The sequence below is a fragment of the Argopecten irradians genome, chromosome 5, assembly GCF_041381155.1.
Source record: "Argopecten irradians isolate NY chromosome 5, Ai_NY, whole genome shotgun sequence".
Lineage (NCBI taxonomy): Eukaryota > Metazoa > Mollusca > Bivalvia > Pectinida > Pectinidae > Argopecten > Argopecten irradians.
In genome coordinates, this window is record NC_091138.1 from 44,895,253 (window position 1) to 44,913,032 (window position 17,780).

At 38.9% G+C, this 17,780-nt stretch overlaps 1 protein-coding gene across 1 annotated transcript; it reads left to right on the forward strand.

The window, feature by feature from the left end:
- The first annotated feature begins 1,673 nt into the window (after positions 1-1,673).
- LOC138323996 (transmembrane protein 26-like) lies at positions 1,674-12,419 on the forward strand. The gene is made up of 3 exons (XM_069268969.1): positions 1,674-2,343; positions 9,099-9,243; positions 9,796-12,419. The coding sequence occupies exons 1-3, from the start codon at positions 2,141-2,143 to the stop codon at positions 10,525-10,527; spliced, it is 1,080 nt and encodes a 359-aa protein (XP_069125070.1). The 5' UTR covers positions 1,674-2,140; the 3' UTR covers positions 10,528-12,419.
- Positions 12,420-17,780: the final 5,361 nt, after the last annotated feature.

Genomic DNA, 17,780 nt, shown 5'->3' on the forward strand with positions numbered 1-17,780 from the left:
ATTTTGATATAAAATATACAAACATATAATATAATGATAATGATTATAATACTAGAGTAATGGGTCTATTCCAGCTCAGGTGACATTCACATCTGTTACACTAATCCTCATGTCATGCCATACAAACTGATCAAATGTCTAGTTGTAATATGAAAAGACGGAATGTAGTATAGTGAGATCAATAATGAAACTTTATAGTGATCCACAAGGAAACATAATACAATGTTTGTGATGTAGTTTACATACACGGTATGAAGTAGCGGGACATTTAAATTTCGTATTATCTATATATTTCATCACACAATATTGAGTCTGTTGACTGTAAACAACATTCACTGGTAGGTATAAAGGCTAATATAATGTTGGTCGTGTCCACCACCACTTTAAATGTCTGTAATTTAAGACGCATTTCACTCACCTGCCGAGGCAGGTTGTACCATGCACCTTTTAACCTATAGTTTTACTTACATCCATCTGTTTTATAAGTTTATTTCAATATATTAGTGACATAACATAATGAAAAGTCTATTCCACAGAGGGTTGGGAATTGATGGGAACTCTCTAAGAGATAGTGGGTCCTTATCAATATTTACTAACTGTAACTAATTCTCAGACCCATGTGTGTTTGATAAGTGACGCTGCCAGGTGGTCAAGATGTCAAAAAATCTACCATTGGGATATTTTTTTCTGAAAGACTTCTTAGATTTTCTGGTTTTAAAATTGTTATTAATTGAAATTATTTCTTTGTTTCAAAAACGTAGTAGTCATTTACATATGCTACGCCGCTAACGAATGGTGTTTTTCTCCATCAGAAACAGGTCCTAGAGCAGAAGCATTGATATATTTCTTCAGTAACAAAAGTTACTTACTTTACATCATAAGTAACACTGAGAAGTTTGTAATCAGATAAAAATATTAAGAATAATTAACTGCGTTCCGAAAAAAAGTACATGACACTGTGCCCTGTGTGGAAAGAAGTACTGATTGCACATTCATGAAAAACAAAATAAATTATTTCATATCATTTTGTGTCAAATAGACATACATTTACATGAGTAAACACCGATTATTGTTAAAATGGTGAGTATCGTTTATGATCTGTCTGCGGTGGAGCATCTTTAACATATATTTTACATTGGAAATCCCGCAGTTTTTGGTTGGTATTGGAACTTCAAATTACGTACGTCATATGTACATATGTTGTGGCGAAAGATTTGTTCTTGATTATCTTTAAATTTTTGTTTCGAACACGTATACATATTGGGCCTTTAAATTCATAAATTACCACAAGGAAATAGTGCAAGTGCGTGCCAATAAATGTATAAATGTAAATAACGCCATTTGTGGAATTTAAAAGGAACCTTAAGTGATTTTGTCTTAGATTTACATTTTCGTTGAGGCAATAGGCTACAATCAACTGACGATATCGGTTCGTGAAATTTCAAATATTGTTTCAATGTCGATCTATCAATTGCCGCCGCTATCCCTCACAGTAGCAATGAAGTGAGGCGATAAGGATCAACGAATCTCTTACATAATCATACTGGCACACTTTAAACTAAATAAACCTTCACTCAAAAAAATCTGGAAAGTTTTAAATGTAGATAAGCATAACGAACAAGAAATCTTAATACCATAGAACACGGAATTAGACGCAATCAGGCGTGACGTGTGTAGATATAGCGACCCGAGCGAGTAGCGGCATGTCAACGATGAGTAGAAATCCGGGTATCACGTGGTGCAGGAAGATATTATGAACTATAAATCAAGTTAAACTTCTCATAACCTCACCAATCACCGACGGAGACTGTTCAATTTTCGTGCACTTGGACCCAATTCGTGGCAGGGGTAAACCACACCCTGTATAACTTCCGGATGTAAAGACGTTCGTTATCGGGATAGCTCCAGAATTTTGGATATCAAATAGTACCGACAGCATCAACCATGTAGGACGTTTTACGAAGATATACATCTTTTTTTATTTTTTTCCCTGTTGTTTCGGCGTGCTTTGGATTATAAGTCATTATTTACTGAGAGTTAGTTTACACTTTGAAGGCAATAAGGTAAATTGTGATAAAGTAGTTAGTTTAACACTTATAAAATTCAAAGTAAACATTTCGTCTGGTGGTATCTTTCGAAAATGGTGGAATTTAACGTGACGAAATCCATCATACAGGCGATTTTTGTGAGGGCTATTCTCGCGGTACACAGTCTTTTAACGGTGTGGCGGACAGCTGACGTGAAAAATGAAGACTTATATTGGCTGTTAGGGCTGACGAATATCCTCCTCCTCGTCGAACTCATCTACAGAATCGTCAAATGTAAAGGACAAGAAGGGAAATGGTAGGTATTTGAAGATACATGTACATAGAGCATAGGAACTCGTTCATAGGTTTTTGCTGACGGCAGATCAGGGACCTCTGGTTTATTTAGATTTTTTTGGTCTCCACTGCACCCTGTGTGTCTACATTAATTGGAAATTAATTGACTTTGATAGATAACAAAAATTTCCAGTTCAGTGTATTATAACATCCTCATAGCTGGTTTATTTTTGCGAGTCAACATCTTAGCGATTTGGACCTAAAATTAGAAAGTAAGAGTTTAGCGAATCAACTATATAACTGATATTATTCAACCGAGGTTTCAAGGACCAATGCGATGGCCTGCTAAATCGTGAAAATTAACGTCTATCAAATATTTACGTTGTAGGCGCAATATTGGGGAGAGGACCTAAAACCGCATATAGGACTCCTGCAGATATCTATGTATACAGTTAAATGTTTCTGGTACATTCCTGTATTTCATTTCGCTAGCTTGGATGTAATTCGAATTTGCTATGTCATAACATACAATCTTGAGAACAATAGTATACAGTATATACGCTCCAAGTGAAATCACGCGAGACACAGCTTGTCAAACTCTTGCACAAATCAACAATAATATCCGACATTTTATCGTGGAGCTTTCAAAACATTTGACAAAGCCGCAAACAAACGTTGATAGTATACACTCAAGCATCACACAGACTTCCTTTCTTTAGACACCCTAACATCTGTACTCGGAAGTATAAATGTCGGGCAAAATACACGTACAACTGTAGCATCTTGGGAACATGCTTAGCTCAAATCATATCTGGGTCTACATGTACACATTGGTTACTTTCACGAATGTTTATTAGGTATATTTTACCTAGTATTTCTGTAGACAAAGGTATGACGGTCTATGTCACAATATCAAGAAAATTTAACACGATCTAGACGCGCGGGGACAATAGGAAATACCGAAATAGACTGGCTTACTATCAAATGTCATCCTTATATTTCACAACATCACGATAGATCTAGAGCTGAACAAAAAAAGCAGAGATGAACAAAGTACGTTACGTTGTACAGCCTGACTCAAACTTATCACTATCATATACATTTTTAAAGTAGTAGACTGTAACACCTTGGGGCCGCGGTGGCCGAGTGGTTAAGGTGTACCGACATATTACCACATGCCCTCCACCTCTGGGTCGCGAGTTCGAATCCCATGTGGGGCAGTTGCCAGGTACTGACCGCTGATCGGTGGTTTTTCTCCGGGTACTCCGGCTTTCCTCCGCCAACAAACCTGGCACGTCCTTAAGTGACCCTGGCTGTTAATAGGACGTTAAAGTAATCAAATAATAAAAAAGACTGTAACAATTGTTTGCAGGTCTCATATTATACAATAATCTAAACCTAGACGAATATAATACACAAATAAATTCACTAGAAACAGGCCCAGTAGGGTTTTTTCTCTCAATCGCAACTTAAATCAAATATCCTTTAAAGGAGTTTATATACAAAGTATTGATCAAAATACAAGCTGTTGTTTTTACAAAATTATACGGACAAAACTTTATATTCCGCGATATATATATTCATAGTAATCAAACTGTGCATATTTTAGGGAAAGTTCGTTTCTGATGATATCCTACTAAAAATCGTTTTTGAGAAAGCATCTCAATATCATTAAAACGTAAATTATTTTTATGTTTTATTTTGCTCAGCTATTAGTTAATCACGTACGTGTTCTCATTCCGTCGTTGTTGTTTAAATCAATAAAACATGGTGTCCAAATCGTGATTTGCCTCAACCGGAATCATGATGCATGTAACCTCGATTTCCGATCAGGGTATCAGGTTACAAATATTAATTTTTGACTTTATATAGGGTACACTAAATAAGCTAGGAATTTAGCTTGTACATCTATATTAACATAACTATATACGATATCGGGTTGCTGTAAATGAGAACAAATATATGTTCAGACGTGTTTTAGTCATTTTTTCCTGCCGTCAAACTGGAAGAATCAACTTAGAAAAAGCAAGGGACATGACTCTAATCTTGATAAAGGTAAATTTCGATGCCACATAATTGTCTCAATTTCTCTTATGAAAGATGGCATGCGTATGACGAATATTCGTAAGTCGGGCCTAAAATCACAAAATGTCACGAAATACGAGTTACCTATCTTATAATAAAAAACACAAACGGAGCGACCCACGCTGTTTTCATTTTTAACAATGAGCGATTATAGTTTCCATTGCCACACAAGCTACATATGTAAATATATTTGCTATGTCTGAGAGTGGAACAAAATCTGAAATCTGCAAGAAAAAATACCTAGAAGTTTGTTGAAAATTTCATTAAATGCTTAACGGGATATTCCCTAACACGCTCATTTAAATATTGAGTCCGAGCAAAAATACTATGAAGTTAGTGAATATAACACATTTTATTGGATTGATGAAATATCTTGAAATTGTCATTTTCTTTTTTTTATCTGTTTTCATTGATTCTAGTGTTTGAAAAGACGATAAATGTAGATGTAAAGTCGCTGCCAAAAGGAAACGAAAATTTTCTGTAAATTAAATTCTCTAATGGACAGGTAAAAGGAACTGAATGGAAATTATTAAAAAAAGTGAATATTGTGTAAACATTCGTGGCTATTTCATTTCACATTTTTCATTCATATGATTCTACTGTTTGTTTATTCGCGATCTTTAAAGGGCCACTACCTTTCCGAAACGGCTTTTATTTTTAGCTCACCTGGCCCAAAGGGCCGGTGAGCTTATGTCATGGCGCGGCGTCCGTCGTCCGTCGTCCGTCGTCCGTCCGTCCGTCCGTCCGTCCGTCCGTCCGTCCGTCGTCCGTCTGTCCGTCAACATTTCCTTTAAATCGCTACTAGTCATAGAGTTCTGCATGGATTTTAACCAAATTTGGCCAGAAACATCCTTGGGGGGAGGGGAACAGAACTTGTATAAATTTTTGCTCTGACCCCCCGGGGACAGGAGGGGCGGGGCCCAATAGGGGAAATTGAGGTAAATCCTATAAATCGCTACTTGTCCTAGAGTTCTGCATGGATTGAAAACAAATTTGGCCAGAAACATCCTTGGGGGAAGGGGAATAGAACTTGTATAAATATTGGCTCTGACCCCCCGGGGGCAGGAGGGGCGGGGCCCAATAGGTGAAATTGAGGTAAATCCTATAAATCGCTACCTGTCCTAGTGTTCTGCATGGATTGTAACCAAATTTGGCCAGAAACATCCTTGGGGGAAGGGGAACAGAACTTGTATAAATTTTGGCTCTGACCCCCCGGGGACAGGAGGGGCGGGGCCCAATAAGGGAAATTTAGGTAAATCCTATAAATCGCTACTTGTCCTAGAGTTCTGCATGGATTGTAACCAAATTTGGCCAGAAACATCCTTGGGGGAAGGGGATCAGAACTTGTTTAAATTTTTGCTCTGACCCCCCGAGGACAGGAGGGGCGGGGCCCAATAGGGGAAATTAAGGTAAATCCTATAAATCGCTACTTGTCCTAGAGTTCTGCATGGATTGTAACCAAATTTGGCCAGAAACATCCTTGGGGGAAGGAGAACAGAACTTGTATAAATTTTGGCTCTGACCCCCCGGGGACAGGAGGGGCGGGGCCCAATAGGGGAAATTTAGGTAAATCCTATAAATTGCTACTTGTTCTAGAGTTCTGCATGGATTGTAACCAAATTTGGCCAGAAACATCCTAGGGGGAAGGGGAACAGAACTTGTATAAATTTTTGCTCTGACCCCCTGGGGACAGGAGGGGCGGGGCCCAATAGGGGAAATAGAGGTAAATCCTATAAATCGCTACTTGTCCTAGAGTTCTGCATGGATTGTAACCAAATTTGGCCAGAAACATTCTTAGGGGAAAGGGAACAGAACTTATATAAATTTTGGCTCTGACCCCCGGGGGCAGGAGGGGCGGGCCCAATAGGGGAAATAGAGGTAAATCCTATAAATCGCTACTTGTCCTAGAGTTCTGCATGGATTGAAACCAAATTTGGCCAGAAACATCCTTGGGGGAAGGAGAATAGAACTTGTATAAATTTTGGCTCTGACCCCCTGGGGGCAGGAGGGGCGGGGCCCAAAAGGGAAATTTAGGTAAATCCTATAAATCGCTACTAGTCTTAGAATTCTGCTTGGAGTTTAACCAAATTTGGCCTAGAAACATCCTTGGGGTTAACAGAATTCCTATAATTTTTGGCTCTGACCCCCTTGAGCAGAAAGAGTGGGGCCCAATAGGGGAATTAGAGGTAAATATTCAAATTCCTTCAGAAAAGAAACAATGAACCTTACTAGGCATTACAAACCAGGTGAGCGATACAGGCCCTCTGGGCCTCTTGTTTAAAATAGGAATGTAAAACGAGATCAATAATTTTGTAGAGTCGCAGAAGTTATTAACTATACGTTTACTAGCACACTTATCATCAATTCAGAACTGTTTAATAAGAATAAATAAAATGTTAATTTTCATAACGCGGGTTGTTTTATGTTTCCCGCTGTCGTCCTAAATGCCGCGCGGTAGTTGACTATCACTGCGCCAGACGGCAAAACAGCGAAATGAATCTCCACTGTTATTGCATATTAGACAGGAAATCTTGCATATGTTTGGTGTTGTAACCTTATCTTAAGACATTGATATATATTTTCTTTTGTTATTAACGTTTTTAATGAACCATTAAATTTTGCTCCGTAAAGGTAGTGGGCCTTTAATAATATTAATCTTTATCTCATCCAAAATTCAATCGCATGTGAAAGTGAACTGGTTTAGATTTACAGCAGTGCAATATGTATATATATATAGTACCTGTTTAAAGTTTGACAACACTATACACACCCCCACACACAATGTATACAATATATATAGCTCCCATTTCTTAGTAAGTTTATTTATTCACAGCTGAGGGATTTTCGCTTGATCAACGAAGCGTGTCAAAGTATATCGTCCCGTGTTTCCATTCAATTAACATTTTTGTGATATCTTGTCGCAGTCATCGCCATTTAACATTTGTGACTTTTCAGATTTTTAAGGCTCTCTATCGACACTCAATCGCCCAAGTACGTAAAAGCTATATTTAGTCACACTCATAAATCATACACTTTTTGTAGAGCTCGGAGTTTAACACACACTAGGCTGAAAAAGTGTTGTAACATTTTAAGCGGATAAGAAATTGTTTTATATATGTCTTCACTCAGGTCAGAAGTACAATATGTATCATTGTTTAAAACATTAAAAGGTGTACGTCAAAGTGACACTATAAGTCCACATCACTTTTAAAATGTCAAAGGTTAATTTTTAAGATTATTTCTACCGGTATGTTGCATATTCTATACATTTATAAACTTTTAAACGTATTGTAATTTTGATTTATATATTTTGTAACTGTAAAGACGAGTTAACTTCTGGCACATTAAAAGACAATTTGTATCAATAAAATTTGACGCATTATCAGGCGACAATGTGCCTCGGGTAAAGTGTAGATGTGCACCATGCCACGCACCTGGTATTTTCTCCAACATGCATGGATAAAAGGTATGATATAAAACCTAATAAGCACTAAAACCACAGGGATTTGATAATTATAGTTACAATAATTTAATTCAATGAGGCTAATTCTGTTACATGACCACGAAGCATAAATGTATTGTTCTATATATCTTATGAAACATATAACAAGAAATATTGACAAATTTCACGACTTTGTTAAGTATTTTGATTGATACCGTTGAGATTCAAAATCGTTCATCAATACGATTAAGCAGGTATAACATGTATGTTGTACCTTTGTTTGTTTGTTTGTTTGATTTATTAACGTCCTATTAACAACTATGGTCATGTAAGGACGGCCTCCCATGTATGCGGTATTTTGTGTGTATGTTGTGCGAGGTGCGTGTTTTGGGAGACTGCGGTATGTTAGTGTTGTGTCTTCTTGTATAGTGGAACTGTTGCCCTTTTTATAGTGCTATATCACTGAAGCATTTAGACAAGAACATGACCTAATAACGTAAACACACTACTATAAGAGCGATTTGAGTAATTCTAGACAAAAATATCTTCACTACTCTGGCAAGGATCAGGGTTCGGTATACAAGACGTCCGACCACAATGTGTAATGGCGGACAGCAAGCGAGTTTGAACATTTCACATACATTTCACTACAGTGGGCTTTTCTGACATAAAACTGGTTTTTTACCGATATATATGCAAATTTTAATGTACTCCTAGACTGAATTGTCCATTTAAAATTGAATATATTTAGATCCACACAAGTGTTCAGAAACCATTTGTACGTTTTAGTGGTTTAGATAAAAAAAAATAGGTAAACATCATACGCTGAAGATGGTTTATGGACACTGGCGGGTCCAAACATATTCTAACAGTCACTAATTTTCAGTTCCCTGTAAATTAAAATGATTTTTAACTTATATTCTCGATTCATCGTATAACAAGCTACATTTATACTGGCCGCCGGGATTGAGAAAAAGGGAAGCAACTCTAAATATTAACTGACGATATACAAATGTACTCGATCGATCACCTCGGAGAATTTCTAGCAACCTTCGGAAATGTAATATATTTCCGAATAGTGCCGGAAATTACCTCCGATACGTTGCGATTGATGATGAACTTACAATATATACACCTACATTTTGTACGACAATTTTTGAAAATGTTCGGCTATATTTCCGGAGATTGCCGGGAATTTCTCCGAGGTTTTCTGATTTACACTTACTGTACTTAATTAATCTTGTTAACAGGTTCAGTCCGTGTTTGTTTATCTTCCTGCTGTCCACGGTACCAGGTATATGGTTCTTGGAACTCGACCGTCTGGAGCGATATGACAGCGTTATCAACTCTGGCAATGTATCTGAAAAACAGGAGGAACTTTCGGCGATATCCGGGGTAAGATGTTACTATATCATCTTTTATTCTTCTGGAAATAAAAAAAAATATCGCTAAATGTACTGTACTTTACATCTAGGGTAACTAGAGCGCTCACTGTCACTTATAGTAGGTCTAGTAACGCACAAATCATTCACGAGAGACATTCTTATCTCACCCACACCCTAAAATTCCAAAATGGACTATTCCAGTATTTGATTTAGAAGAATCCAAATGCTTTTTCAGGGGTGAATGGGATTTAATGATATTATATATTGACAAGGCGTTAATTTTAAACAAGATTTTCTTGTCCTTTATCTGAGCTTCCGCCTTTCCTCCATCTTCGGACGCACTGTCGTTCTTCATGCCCTCCTCCTACACGTATCGGTGATGCAAACTCGATTTGCACCAATCTGTATGAGTCTTCCCAGACCCTCGACGATTCGTCGAGCAGCTACAAATCAAAAGACTCGGGATTTTATCATAGAGGACAGAGGTAATACTAGTATAGGGCTATGGCAAATTAAATCCATAAGTATTGTACGTCTAAGAACCTTATTTCCATTGTTCCAGGTAAGCGTGCCGATCCGGTTAGAAGCAGACACGTGGATATCAGTACTCGAACAAGGACTACTTTTCCTCTTCATCGTTGGACGCTGGTGGCTCCCTAGGGGCAAGGTGACACGTGACCAGCTGTCACAGCTGCTCTTTGTGTATCTCGGCATAGCTTCTGACATTATGGAGCTCTTCGTGATTTTCGAGGAACCACAAATCCGCGAAGATAGGATCCTCACTTACGCTTCATTAGCTGTCTGGTCTGTCAGTTTGCTTCAGTTTACTTTAACACTAACGGCGACAAAGAATGCTCGCAAAGGTCGTGGCATAGCCATCGCCCCGGAGGAAGAACCAAGCAAAAGCTACAAAGACAATAGGAGTTTATGCTCCCGCATTTTCCAGTCGGAAATCTGGAGTTTGATGGTGTCAATTTCCATCATGGACCTTCCGTTTGTCACCATTCGACTGTACTCTCTTGTGCGTTACAGAATCCTAAGTTATGGTATCCTTTTCTTCACATTTAAAAATCTGTTGATGATATGTCTTCTGATTTACCGGATGATAATCGTCTGCTACAACATGTCACATAATGATGATGACGTCACAGACACGCGCTCCAGGACCTCTGTGCCTGACAAAGTGGCAGTGATTACAGAAGTCGAGTCGGTCTCCAAGGAAACATTACGTCCTAAAACGACAGAAAGCCAAAACAATTTTAACAACAACCACCGAGAGTCTGTTAAGTTTTAAATGTTGATCTCGGTGCGTTCGAATAAACGGAAATGACGTCAGCATCAAAACTGAAAGTGTAGCTTTAATTTGAATATTATTCTGTTTGTCACCTGACTGGACAATGGGCATGGAATGTATTTGTTTTAAAATGGCGACAAAGTGATTTTAAAAATATAATTGATTTTATCCTCACAAAGTGATTTTAAAGTGGATTTTAACATAACACAGTAAAGGTTTGTGGATAGCATGGTGACCTACGAATATGCTTTGAACAACTCTTAATTATATTTATCTTGCACGTGCAACTTATCATGTATCATTTTGTACGTAAAACCTACTACAGTATCTTATAGGTATTAGATGTATATGTCTTAAATGATATTTGTACGTTCATTTGTACCATATGTAAGTTGTTACTCTACATCGGAAATTGATAGAAGAGTTCACAGTTTATATATAGGCCTATGTGTCGCGTAAAGGCCCACTATTTTCCCGAAACGGCTTCAGAATTTTAAAATAGTAATGTAAACAGAGATTGAAAATTATTGTGTCACAAAATTATTAGCTTACCGTTCTTACACTTTAATTGAAATGAATCAAATTAAATAATTTCATTACGCGGGTCGTAATTTGTTTCCCCACCGTCGTCGTAATTAGCGCGCGTTGTTGGCTATCACTGCGCCAGACGGCAAAACAGCGAAATGAATCTCATCTTAGATAATCGATTTGCATTTTCTTACGTTTTTATTGTTTTAAAGAGATATTTAGTTGTTTCGAAAAGACAGTAGGCAAGCTGAACCCAATGACTAAAAAGCTCGGGATAACTGATTCTGTCTGTATAAAACCTGCACTCTCGATCAACACTATATTACGTGGCAATAACTGGTGTACATATATAACGCTACATTATGCCATCTTCATCGTCGATAGAGATTTTGAGAAAACAGCTGGATAGCATTTTTCTGAAATGCAAGAGCATATAATATCTACATACATGTAGTTCCGATAAAACCTTTTACAACACATTAAGTTCAGTGCATTAAATGAGATATGCAATTCACATGTAGTGAAATCAGAATGCGATTTTAATTATATTACAAGGTTGGCTATTCGGTAGTACATCCGATGAAGGCCGGAAATTTGTGTTCGCCGAACGATATTTGCCAATGAAAACGAAAATAGGTCAAAATGCATTATTTGGAATCAATTTATTCTAACTCGCCCGAATTCACATTTATTCTGTTTTCTTTTGATAATGGTATCCTACCAAAGTGTCAAAGATTTTCAATCTCTGTGGCAGCCATAATATCGAAAGCGTAGGAAGACACTACAATGACACTTCCGGCTTATTACGGTTCCGTAAGTTTATCATATTGCGCATAATGTAGTACCCGTGATCTCTTATTTTATCAATACAAGTTCGATGCGTTCTCAAAGTTTATTGTCTATTTCTAGTCGTCCGATGTATTAAACAGGAATCGTACAAATGTATATATCTTTATCGAAATATCCAGTAAATATATTTTAAAACATCATAAACTAACTTACAAAAACATTGTCATTATTTTAAAACATAAATTAATCAAATTGTTGCATTATCATTATTGTGATTTACAGATGTATTGAACCAAATTTTACATAATTGTGATAAATATTTTTTAAAATCGTTTTCAATATTTCATGACAGGGATCTGAAAATTAGTTACAGTTGATATATATACATGTTTGTATGGACACATATGCGTGTTCGTAGGTCATTTTTAGACGTTTTTACTCACCATACTGCATAACAGAAAGTTTTAAAGCTCTGTAACTGTAACTAATTCTCGAATCCCTGTATCTTTTACTACATCATATATCATTTAACGTTACATGTATATAACCTTCCTAATAAATTCATTTTAATATAATCATTTTTTCTTTGTTTTCATAACACTTTTAAAATCTAGCATTCTCATTGGTAGATTCTTTTCCGTCATACCACCATGAAAAAAAAACATCCGAAAATTACGTGAAATCCCGACTTTATCATGACGTCACAATAGAACATTGAGGTTGCGTATTAAACTCAACGGAATCATTAGTGTAAACGCATTTTTTGGATTAAATAGTCTGGAAAATGACCTTAGTAACTCGCGGAACATATTGACTCTCGTGGTGTCCTTAGTAACTCGCGGGACAAACTGACTCTCGTGGTGTCCTTAGTAACTCGCGGGACATATTGACTCTCGTGGTGTCCTTAGTAACTCCCGGGACATACTGACTCTTGTGGTGTCCGTAGTAACTCGCGGGACAAAGTGACTCTCGTGGTGTCCTTAGTAACTCGCGGGACATACTGACTCTCGTTGTGTCCTGATGAACTCATGGGACATACTGACTCTCGTGGTGTCCTTAGTAACTCGCGGGACATATTGACTCTCGTGGTGTCCTTAGTAACTTCCGGGACATACTGACTCTCGTGGTGTCCGTAGTAATTCGTTGGACATAATGACTCTCGTGGTGTCCTTAGTAACTCGCGGGACATACTGACTCTCGTTGTGTCCTGATGAACTCGTGGGACATACTGACTCTCGTGGTGTCCTTAGTAACTCGCGAGACATACTGACTCTTTTGGTGTCCTTAGTAACTCGCCGGGCATAGTGACTCTCGTGGAGTCCTTAGTAACTAGCCGGTCATAGTGACTCTCGTGGTGTCCTTAGTAACTCGCGGGACATATTGACTCTCGTGGTGTCCTTAGTAACTCCCGGGACATACTGACTCTCGTGGTGTCCGTAGTAACTCGCGGGACAAACTGACTCTCGTGGTGTCCTTAGTCACTCGCGGGACATATTGACTCTCGTGGTGTCCTTAGTAACTTCCGGGACATACTGACTCTCGTGGTGTCCGTAGTAACTCGTTGGACATAATGACTCTCGTGGTGTCCTTAGTAACTTGCGGGACCGTGGGACGTAATGACTCTCGTGGTGGCCTTAGTAACTCGCGGGACATACTGACTCTCGTTGTGTCCTGATGAACTCGTGGGACATACTGACTCTCGTGGTGTCCTTAGTAACTCGCGAGACATACTGACTCTAGTGATGTCCTTAGTAACTCGCCGGGCGTAGTGACTCTCGTGGTGTCCTTAGTAATTCGCAAAACATATTGACTCTCGTTGTGTCCTTAGTAACTCGCGGGACAAACTGACTCTTTTGGTGTCCTTAGTAAGTCGCGGGACATACTGACTCTTGTGGTGTCCTTAGAAACTCGCGAAACATATTAACTCTCGTTGTGTCCTTAGTAACTCGCGAAACATATTGACTCTCGTGGTGTCCTTAGTAACTCGCGGGACATATTGACTCTCGTTGTGTCCTGATGAACTCGTGGGACATACTGACTCTCGTGGTGTCCTTAGTAACTCGCGAGACATACTGACTCTTTTGGTGTCCTTAGTAACTCGCCGGGCATAGTGACTCTCGTGGAGTCCTTAGTAACTAGCCGGTCATAGTGACTCTCGTGGTGTCCTTAGTAACTCGCGGGACATATTGACTCTCGTGGTGTCCTTAGTAACTCCCGGGACATACTGACTCTCGTGGTGTCCGTAGTAACTCGCGGGACGAACTGACTCTCGTGGTGTCCTTTGTCACTCGCGGGACATATTGACTCTCGTGGTGTCCTTAGTAACTTCCGGGACATACTGACTCTCGTGGTGTCCGTAGTAACTCGTTGGACATAATGACTCTCGTGGTGTCCTTAGTAACTTGCGGGACCGTGGGACGTAATGACTCTCGTGGTGGCCTTAGTAACTCGCGGGACATACTGACTCTCGTTGTGTCCTGATGAACTCGTGGGACATACTGACTCTCGTGGTGTCCTTAGTAACTTGCGGGACCGTGGGACGTAATGACTCTCGTGGTGGCCTTAGTAACTCGCGGGACATACTGACTCTCGTTGTGTCCTGATGAACTCGTGGGACATAATGACTCTCGTGGTGTCCTTAGTAACTCGCGGGACATACTGACTCTCGTGGTGTCCGTAGTAACTCGTTGGACATAATGACTCTCGTGGTGTCCTTAGTAACTTGCGGGACCGTGGGACGTAATGACTCTCGTGGTGGCCTTAGTAACTCGCGGGACATACTGACTCTCGTTGTGTCCTGATGAACTCGTGGGACATACTGACTCTCGTGGTGTCCTTAGTAACTTGCGGGACCGTGGGACGTAATGACTCTCGTGGTGGCCTTAGTAACTCGCGGGACATACTGACTCTCGTTGTGTCCTGATGAACTCGCGAGACATACTGACTCTCGTGGTGTCCTTAGTAACTAGCCGGTCATAGTGACTATCGTGATGTCCTTAGTAACTCGCCGGGCGTAGTGACTCTCGTGGTGTCCTTAGTAATTCGCAAAACATACTGACTCTCGTTGTGTCCTGATGAGCTCGTGGGACATACTGACTCGCGTGGTGTTGTTAGTAACTCGCGGGACATACTGACTCTCGTTGTGTCCTTAGTAACTCGCGGGACAAACTGACTCTTTTGGTGTCCTTAGTAAGTCGCGGGACATACTGACTCTTGTGGTGTCCTTAGAAACTCGCGAAACATATTAACTCTCGTGGTGTCCTTAGTAACTCGCGAAACATATTGACTCTCGTGGTGTCCTTAGTAACTCGCGGGACATATTGACTCTCGTGGTGTCCTTAGTAACTCGCGGGACATACAGACTCTTAGTGATGTCCTTTGTATCTCGCCGGGCATACTGACTCTCGTTGTGTCCTGATGAGCTCGTGGGACATACTGACTCGCGTGGTGTTGTTAGTAACTCGCGGGACATACTGACTCTCGTTGTGTCCTTAGTAACTCGTGGGAAATAATGACTCGTGACGCCTTAGTTACTCACGGGACATACCGACTATTGTGATGTCCTTAGTAACTCGCGGAATATACTGACGTAACTCGCGGGGCAAACTGACTCGTTGTGTCCTGATGAAACACGCGGGACATGAATATATATGTTGCCTGACTCTAGCAGTGATCCGCGACTATTTATAAATCAACCTTTTCCAGAGACAGACATAATGCGAGCTGGCTCATCAGTGCCCAATGAGGCATAATTTAGGACCAATGGACGGGAACGTAATCACAGTACAATATACTATAGGTATGTAAGCCTTTTGTCTAGGCTTCATAACTGTGATAATATACATTAAATGCATGTGATGTTACACATATCATAACTGTTGTTCTGTCGATGTTACAAGTCGTGTGTACAGTAGCAGATACATTTATGGTAACTTGCCACTTCAGACCACACTGAGGGTGATTAATTTGGCACTATCAGCGGACTTGTTCTGTCCGATGTAACATGCATTTCATTTTATTGTCATGGTATCTTGTCTTTGTTCTAACAATAGATAATAACAAAAAAAAAAAAACGTGTCTGAATATCTCGACATATTTCTGACGAACTCTACCGACGCATATTATACGCTTGTCACGCGCCCATGTGTCAACCAGTACCTATATACAACGTACCTAATTAATTATGCATTTCAAATGACCATGATAATTATGGCGTTCGTGTATTCTAAATAACATATCTAATCGAATCGCACTTGGTTCACAGAGGTCGCCACATGTTTATGTACCGCGCTGCTACATTTCCTAGAAACTATTCACGCATTGGCTAATCATGAGCAATATGTAAATTAGCAAATTTGGTGGTGTCCCGCATCAGTGAGTTTCTGTGACGTCATTACGCCAGAGGGGATTCCACATCAGTCCCCTTTGACGGATGACCCTGTAATTTCGTCGCACGTGCGCAGTTCCGACCCGTTCCGTTAAATTCCGCCACGAACTTCCATTTGTACACTCAACACAGCCATGTAACAATATGTGAATACGGACTTACGGAACATTCCTGACTTATAAAAAATAATATATGTTGTACGCCAGGGTGATGTTTGTGAGCAGCAATTATTTTTGTCACACAACACAAAATTATAGACCGGGAATCACGACGCCAGCATCACAATGGTATGTATACCTCAGCTCTACTAATTTTGTTTTACATAAATTTTATTCATTATTCTCAAGTTTAATTCGCTGGTGATGGTTTTTTTCTTCATCATTTATAAAACTAATTGCTTCTTTACTAAGTGTTATAATCGGGAATATTTCTTCGCGGATGGATACACCCGGTGACCTTTTTACACGTGCTTATTTCATGGAAATATACTTCACGGCGTTTGACAACCAACATTTTGAACATGGATTATTAAACAACGAGAGATGAAGTTAATTCATGAAATATAGAATTAATGCACAATACCATTATCTTTTCATTGATATCAGCATGATCAAAACACTAAATCGCAAGTACCAGAATACCCGAGATATTGCTCCGCCGGTATTTGCATATACCCGCATCACTTCCAAGATTCTTCCGCGGGTGCTTAAATACGTGTTGCATTTGAAATCTAGGTCTTAAATACCGTGAAATACAATCCATCGTGTTTTATGGTGATTTAAGACATTGTTTTACGGTCCCGCTGATAAAATGATTTTGTGATAAACTATTGTGTGATGGATTAAACAAGTTGACGCAGGAATAGTGGAATATACATAATCACTGTATGGATTAACATTACCTAAACAACGAGCTGACAAAAATGAGTTGTGATATAGTGTTTTTTCAGTAGAACAAAAGTATTTTTCAGTGTTGTTACATTCATGTATAACCATAGGAAAATAAACAAACTAGACACCATTTTTAAAGCGGCTCTTCGGGGGGAAATTTGTTTAAATGCGTTCTATGACCTCTAAGGATTGTATTACAAAAATACAAATCTAAATCGCCTTGTTCAGTTTTGACCAATGAATTAAAGAATTAAACAAAACGTGTATAGGGATTCTATTTAGAAAACAACGTTGAGATAGGAATATTCTATTAGAAAATATTTTTAACACTTAAAAAAATATCAGCAAATTTTTTCCCGAATAGTCTTTTTGAAAAAAAAAAATAAACAAAATATGATTCTTTCAAAAATTACTGCATTTGAGTTCCAAAATGCATGGATCGAAAATGATTTAATACAGTTTATCAAAAATGAGCTTAAAAAGAGGTAACTTTCTTATTTATCATGTACTTAAAGTTGTACATTACTTAAATAGACATGCACGATAAAAAATGTTAAAAAAAGAGCATAATAATACATGTAATACAATATAACTTGTTTGGATGATAGTTTTCACAAAACCTGCATACGTGTCCTTACACTTGTACGATATCATATCGA